Source organism: Carassius gibelio, chromosome B24 (assembly GCF_023724105.1).
Source record: "Carassius gibelio isolate Cgi1373 ecotype wild population from Czech Republic chromosome B24, carGib1.2-hapl.c, whole genome shotgun sequence".
Lineage (NCBI taxonomy): Eukaryota > Metazoa > Chordata > Actinopteri > Cypriniformes > Cyprinidae > Carassius > Carassius gibelio.
In genome coordinates, this window is record NC_068419.1 from 862,496 (window position 1) to 870,475 (window position 7,980).

At 44.1% G+C, this 7,980-nt stretch overlaps 2 protein-coding genes across 15 annotated transcripts in view; both read right to left on the bottom strand.

Annotated features, from left to right (window-relative positions):
- Positions 1-424: 424 nt before the first annotated feature.
- LOC128012983 (zinc finger and BTB domain-containing protein 14) lies at positions 425-3,488 on the bottom strand. Of its 2 annotated transcripts, none has more exons than XM_052595643.1 (2): positions 3,330-3,488; positions 425-2,154 (listed from the first exon to the last, which is right to left on the bottom strand). In XM_052595643.1, the coding sequence occupies exon 2, from the start codon at positions 2,138-2,140 to the stop codon at positions 827-829; it is 1,314 nt and encodes a 437-aa protein (XP_052451603.1). In that variant the 5' UTR covers positions 2,141-2,154; positions 3,330-3,488; the 3' UTR covers positions 425-826. The 2 variants fall into 2 exon arrangements, with proteins under 2 accessions (XP_052451603.1, XP_052451602.1); XM_052595642.1 differs by lacking the exon at positions 3,330-3,488 and adding an exon at positions 2,815-3,255.
- Positions 3,489-5,285: 1,797 nt separating this feature from the next.
- epb41l3a (erythrocyte membrane protein band 4.1-like 3a) overlaps positions 5,286-7,980 on the bottom strand; it is a 36,577-nt gene continuing 33,882 nt past the window's right edge. For 12 of the 13 annotated variants that reach the window (XM_052595605.1, XM_052595600.1, XM_052595604.1 and 9 more), the window contains 2 exons: positions 6,597-6,703; positions 5,286-6,078 (listed from right to left, as the gene is read on the bottom strand). In XM_052595605.1, the coding sequence (XP_052451565.1) occupies positions 6,602-6,703 (102 nt within the window). In that variant the 3' untranslated portion in view covers positions 5,286-6,078; positions 6,597-6,601. The remainder of the gene's footprint in view (positions 6,079-6,596; positions 6,704-7,980) is intronic. The other variant, XM_052595607.1, reaches the window with a different exon arrangement.

The window sequence follows — 7,980 nt, forward strand, 5'->3', positions numbered from 1 at the left end:
TTTTTTTTTTGAGAAACTGATTCAAATGAAATGCATTTATGGTTGAGGAAGAACAAATTTCTTCCAACGGGCTTAAAATGTTTCTTAATTCAAACATCTTTTAATTCCCTTCTGACAGATATTTGTTCTTGTTTTGAGCGTAACTCACTCAAGCTTTGTTACATTTCTCAGAAAAGATCTTATGCGTTATATTTCATCACAAGTATCTTGATTTAAGAATGTTTCGATGTTTGCACTGGGAAACAAGACGAAAACACAAAAGAAAATATTCACTTTAACCGTTCATGAAATGTCAAAACTTTATAGGCCTCAGCTTTTTCAGACTCAATATTGTCATAACTAGCAGAGAAGATTGAAATGAGACCAATCCACATTTGTATGCATCGATTCCCAGCTGCTGAGCGAAGCACAAGAACCAAACAGCCATGATTCACCAGTCTTTTATTACAGCAAAAATATCTGCATGTGCAAACCGTCACACCCTTTCACAAGAAACGGATGGAATGATTGACCGAAGCTTGCTCCATCCCTCCGTCGACTTCACATGTGTCCAGTTTACGCTTTATGATGGCAGAACAACTCATCGTCCGTCAGCTGCCATAAATACTCCAATACATTTGGTATGAACTGTACAATAAGAGAAAACGTCTGCACCATTTACATATAAAAGAAACAACAAAAAACAGTGTAAATCATGTTCTAAAATGATAAGAGAAAAAAAATCTAGGACTGGGACAATAAATCGATGCATCGTGAATCGATTCAAGAGAGAATTGATGAAACCCGATGCATGGATTTAAAGTCCCAGCTCTACGAAGATCAGTGTTTATGAGCAGGCGATGGACTCCAGCTGTTGCTCGGCCTCGGCGGCCATCGCTGCGGCCTGGAGCTGCTCGGTCTCGCTCTGCAGCTGCTTGCGCTCGCTGTGCATGTTGTTCTCGTGTCTCTTCAGGTCGGACGCTTTGGCGAAGGCCTTGGTGCAGGATCCGCACACGAAGGGCTTCTCTCCTCGGTGGCGTCGCTCGTGGTCCTTCAGGTGTGACTTGTGTTTGAAGGCCTTCTCACACATCTGGCAGCTGAACGGCCGCTCGTTGCTGTGCACTCGCTCGTGCTTCTTCAGATCCGGCGCGCGGATGAAGGACTTCCCGCAGGCGTCGCAGCGATACGGCTTGAAGCCCGTGTGGATCTTCAGGTGCTCCTTTAAATGCGCTTGAGTGGTGAAGGCTTTGGTGCAGATCTCGCAGACGAACGGCCGGTCGGCCGAGTGCAGCTTCTCGTGTTTCCTCAAGCGGTTCTCGTCGAGGAAGCTCTTTCCGCACACTTGGCAGGCCAGCTGATCGCGATGGCCGTAGAGCAGATACTCGAACTTCATGTCAGCGGCGGCCGTGGTCCATCCCGGCGGCTGCTCGTCTTTGACATCGCCAATGCTTTCGGCGAACGAGAGCGTCTGGGTGTGAGCCGCCAGCTCTTTGGGTTCTCCGTCCATGGCTTCCACCTCTTGATCGTAGCAGCTCACTTTGTGCACCTCCTCCTGCGCCAGCTCCTTCAGGATGGCCTCCTGCACTCGTAACGCATTATTTGGCGATTTCTCCAGATCGTGATTGCCCTGAGGCTCCTCTACGATGTCGTCCGAGGGCGTGTCGTCTTGTTCTCCGAGCTCCTGGACGTCGCTGTCTTGACCCAGCGGAGGATCGTCCGCCGGAAGCCCCATCTTCACCATGTCGTACGGGAACTTGGCGTTCCTGGGGTCGTTTTTCTCCTCGGGCGACATGTCGCGTTTCTGCGAGCAGAGTTTGTCTAGGAAGCGTATGCCGAGGATCTGTCCCGAGGACATCATCAGATTCACATCCTTCTTCTTCACCGAGATCTTGGCGGTGTACATGTAGTTCAGCACCTCCTCGAAGATGTCCGAGCGGATGAAGTCGATCTCGATGACGGATGAACTGTCCACCTCGTGCTTCTTGAAGAGTTTCTTGAAGTAGTTGCTGCACGCCGCTAACACGCAGCGATGCGCTCTGAATTTGACGTCCTCCACCACCACAGCGATGTCGCAGTGCTCGCCCTCCAAACGCTGCTCGTTCAGAAGCTTCAGGAAGATGCTCTTGTGCTCATCGTCCACATACTTCACGGTTTCGGACATGCTGGAGTGCGATCCTGCGGGAGATAGTGAACATACATGAAGTGGTACATTAAGCAAAACAGTTGTGTAAATAAACTGCCAAAACACAAAGAGATTCTAAAAAAAAGATTCTTTAGTAATTTCAATGCTTTGTTTACATTAGTCAGACACTTAAATGTAACAACTGAATGTCTTCAAGTCTCTACGTCTCTAATGTTTGTGTGTGTCTAACTAAACAACTGAAGAAGTCTGTATGCATCATTATAATAATCATTAAATCACATCAGTGTCCCTGCAGCACAGAAGCAGTCATCAGTAGCACAGGTATATTAGTAGAAATAGACAACAATACATTGTATGAGTCACAATTATACTTTATTAATTTCTCTTTTATGCCAAAAATCATTAGGATATTAAGTAAAGGTCATGTTCCATTAAGACATTTTGTAAATCTCCTACCGTAAATGTATCAAAACTTAATGTTTGATTAGTAATATATGTTGCTAAGAACTTCATTTGAACACGTTTAAAGATGGTTTTCTGAATATTTAGATTTCTTTGCTCCCTCAGATTCCAGATTTTTAAATAAAATTGTCCTCCAAACCACACAAATGGAAAACTCATTTCTGTTTTCAGCTTTCAGTATAAATCTCATTCTGACTGGTTTAGTACTTCACAATAAACACATACGTTACCTTGATGGACTCATGTTTGCTCTGAATGGACTGAAACGGGCCGCAAACGCCGAAACTACTTAATATAAACAGCTCCAAACAGACGAGCTGTGTTTCTATCTCAATAAAATACTGATTTGGTCTCTAAATATCTCGTTCTGTCGACAAATTGAAGTTTGATTCGCTTATTTCGCTGTTTCTGCGCTAGTCTGCTCCGCTTCTCTGGAAGCTAATCTTAGCATTAGCACATAAATCATCGCCGATGGCTTCAATCGACATCACCCGACAGAAGACGCCGAGCTCTCCGCAGCGCTTCCCGCTACACGAGTCCGCGGAGCCGCTTAGCGTCGATCAGCACCGGAGAGCACAACGACGCTCGGTAAACGGGACCGCGGCGCGCTGAGGCGGATTTAGTGGCGCGAGCTGCGCGGGCCATGAGGAACACTCCCGCGCCGGGCGCGCGCAGCCATCCCGCGCAAAACATCATGCATTAATTCCGCTGCCGCATCAGTCCACTCTAAAAATCAATTTCTTACCTTTATTGTGCTTTATTGTGATCCACTGGGAAAGTGTGTGTTAAATGTCACGAAAGCCAGTGCAGAATTTAATACTTTGTTGTTGTGTGCGAGCGAGGCCGAGGACGAGCACAGGCGGAAGGACGCGCTGCGCGGGGTTGCCAGGTTTGCAAAATAAAACCCGCCTCAAGTCACCCCAAAATTCTCGCGCTCGGGAAACATCTCATTTCAGGAGGTAAATACTTTGGCGAGGTTCCCCCTTAGTGCAATTCGGCATTCCAGAGGCATAATGTCATAGATAGGCCTTTATTCAGTGTTGGAGAGTAACTAGATTAATGTAAAGGGTAATCATTGCAATTACTAACAAAAAAATAAAAATAAATTACACCTAATTATGAAAATGTTAATGTTTATAAAAGGTGTTTGATTTCTTTCTCTAATTGAATTGAGTGCTGTAAAATATGAGACACCAATGTTTATGATGCATGCTTATTCGATAACTGTTTTATTCCTATTTGGGTTTATGTATTTTTTTAAAGAATTAAATTAAGAATTTTTTTTTATTAAACCGTTTTTTCCCCAAGGCATTGTTAGATGCTCTATCATAACTATGCAAACATTTTGTTGTTGTTGTAGAATTTTGAGTGCAAAATTGCACTTTTACATACACAATTATTTATAGCATATATATAACCAGCAGTGAAATGTAAGCAAACCCAATGACGTCTGACCGAAGTGGTGCACGCATCAGAGTATCTGGATCGGTCGAATATGAAATCTATACATATCTATGATGAATATCACGTTATTGGGTTTGCTTTAACCCGCGGGTAGTGTTTGTAGACTGATTCTGAGGAAAATCCCCGGATCTGGCAACACTGCTGCGGAGGGCGAGTGACCGAAGCGCGTACGTAGACACGGGCACGGCTACGCCAACAGCGTACACGGCGAGATGCGCAGGCACGTAGGTACGCAAATGACGGAGCGCGAGCCGCAGTGTGACGCGCCGGAGGAGCCAGCGCACGCGCATTTACAACCGAATGTGAGGAACGCAGATCTGAACTGTTTACATAACTGAGCTACTGAACAAAAAAACTTTTAGTCTATAATGTAAAACAAATGATTCTAAGTTTTGGTTTGAAACGCAAAACAACCAGGTCATTAAAATAAATATAAGAAATCTGATTGACTATTTACCACTAAAGGGACAGTACACACAAAAGCACATCAGTTTCTTGCCCTTATGTCATTATGTCTTTATTCCTTCATTAGAACACAAAATGAGATATTCTGAAGAATGTAATGTAACCGAACAGTTTTGGGTCCCAGTGACTTCCATATTATTTGGGATCCAAAACTGTTTGTTTTGTCAAACATTTTACAAAATATCTTTACATGAGAAATAAAGTCATATGGGTTTGGAATGACATGATGGTGTGTTTTTAATTTCTGAGGGGACAATCCCTTTAGTGTTATCGCGGTACAGTGATGGTGGATGATAATAAAACAGTGTTGTTATTGTTTTTTATCATGGTACTTGGTCATTGCCATTTTTCTGCATCATATTTATGGTACTCCTAACAGATTACACTTGATATTACCATGGTACCATTTGCCAAAAACAATGGCAATACCATATTACAATTTAAATGACTATCATAACCAAATGAGTTCTGTGTTACGCAGACATTCACAATCAATATTTTCTGTGGCACTAATTTGAATTATTTCAAAATGATGATTTAAATATCAAAAAATAAATATCAAAATGAATTTAAATATCAAATCACCTGCACTGGGCAAAACTGGATTGTTTCAGTGAAATACACAACTATGTAATAATATTGTATTACACAAAAATCAATTTTTTCTTTGAATTAGTTTATTGAAATTTTCCATAAGAAATACTATAATGAATGCATATTCTCTCTTGATTCATGTCTCAATGCAAAGGGATGAATGGAAACTGCAAAATGATCAGAAATGGAATTGAGATTTTATTGAGTTGCTTGAGTTGGAAACAGTCAGCAGGGCAGCGACATTGCATTGGAAACCAAACAAGGACATAAACATTCATGGGGTTCTGTACAGTTTAAGGCTCAGATGTGGGCAGGGAGAACTCTGGGATTGATATTTCAGGGCAGCTCTGGAGAGTTTCATTCCTCTAAGCTCAACGTTCACAAGGGACAGTTTTCAAAAGGAAACAAACAGGTGTATACCTAAAGTAAAACAACATAACACGTCTCTAACATACATGTGTGACACAGTCATATTCTCATAATGAACATGTAATATTTAACGTGAGCAGATCAGAGATGAACCGACGGAGTTTGGATGGCACATCTTTGCGCGGTTTAATATTGTGCAAAGTTTTTCCTTTTTTAAAGTGAGCAGTATTCAGTAGAATAAATAAATGTAGATATCTGTAACCATTATTTCTTCTCACACATATTTTTCAGTCCCTTTATGATAAGCTTGTGGTTTGACTATACACTGCGCTCATATAGCATTTTCTAAATTGTCTTTATACTGTAGTCTCCTCAGAAAAAGCAGAATTGTTCCCTTGTCATGCAGTAACAGTGATCCAGTGCGGCGTCTGTAAGCGTGTGTGTGTGTGTGTGTGTGTGTTACTCCAGTTGTGTTCAGACAATGTTTACTGTGATTTATTAGTTTATGCTGCTGTTCCCGTGTTGATTTCTCTAAAGCATCCTTCATTTTCCACAGCATGAACACATGAGTTCCTCCAGAAAGCGTGAAGATGATGTTAATCCTGAAAACGAATAAAACAGAACATTCAGTCAATAACAGGAACACGTGATGAAGGAACAGAAAGAACCGTCAGAGGAGCAGAGCTTGACGCAAGTCTGAAAGTGATGATGTCAAAGACGTCATGCATTTCAAAAAATCATAAAAACACAGGCCTCAGCTGTTGCTATTTAACTCTGGGTGAATGCTGAGATTAGTAAACAGTTGACTACACTATTAGTCTCTGTGAATGTCCTCATGTGGTCACATGACTGGAGATGATCTGCAGTACCGCTCTCTACCAGCAGACTGCAGTGTGTTCAACCACATCTGCTCCTGATCTCTCACACATAATCATCATGTCATTCTGTTAGAAGGTTGTGTAGTTAGTGTACACTCTGAAAGCAGCAGTCAGACGTCCGCAGATGTAAACAGCCAAAGCGTCACTGATGTTAGAATAGCAGCCAATAGCAGCTCTCCACAGCAGCCAATCAGCTCGCAGTCAGCCAAGCCTACTCAAGCTGTGATTGGCTGTGGTCTTACCTGCATCACTCCTCTGGCGTGATCTCCGTCTCTTTATGCACCACCACTTTGGTCACTGACATGTCGGGATGTTGTTCTTTAGCCTCTTTAATGGCCTGAGCCAGAGCCTGACCCACAGTGACACCACATCATCATTACAGGCTACACCCCACACACATACATCAACTTCACAGGCCACACCCCCAACATATACATCACAATCACAAGCAACACCCCCAACACACATCATCATCACAGGCCACCCCCCAACATATACATCACCATCACAGGCCACATCCCCACACACATACATCAACTTCACAGGCCACACCCCCAACATATATATCACCATCACAGGGCACACCCCCAACACACATCCTCATCACAGGCCTCCCCCCAACATAAAGATCTCCATCACAGGCCACACCCCAACACATACATCACAATCACAGGCAACACCCCAACACACATCATCATCACAGGCCACACCCCAACACATACATCACCATCACAGGCCACACCCCCAACACATAAAGCACCATCATAGGGCACACCCCCAACACACACACATCTCCATCACAGGCCACACCCCAACACATACATCACCATCACAGGTCACACCCCCAACACTCACATCACCATCACAGGCCACACCCCCAACACATACAGCACCATTACAGGCCACACCCCCAACGCACACATCACCATCACAGGCGACACCCCAACACACATCACCATCAAAGGCCACACTCCCAACATATACATCAACATCACAGGCCACACCCCAACACATACATTACAATCACAGGCCACACCCCCAACACAGACATCACCATCACAGGCCCCACCCCAACACATACATTACGATCACAGGCAACACCCCAAACTCACATCATCATCACAGGCCACACCCCAACACATACATTACGATCACAGGCAACACCCCAAACTCACATCATCATCACAGGCCACACCCCAACACATACATTACAATCACAGGCAACACCCCAACTCACATCACCATCATAGGCCACACCCTAACACACATCATCATCACAGGCCACATCCCCAACACATAAAGCACCATCACAGGGCACACCCCCAACACACACACACATCACCATCACAGGTCACACCCCAACACTCACATCACCAGGCCACACCCCCAACACATACAGCACCATTACAGGCCACACCCCTAACGAACAAATCACCATCACAGGCCACACCCCCAGCATATACATCACTATCACAGGCCACACCCCAACACATACATTACAATCACAGGCCACACCCCCAACACAGACATCACCATCACAGGCCACACCCCCAACGCACACATCAGCATCACAGGCGACAACCCAACATACATCACCATCACAGGCCACACCCCAACACATACATC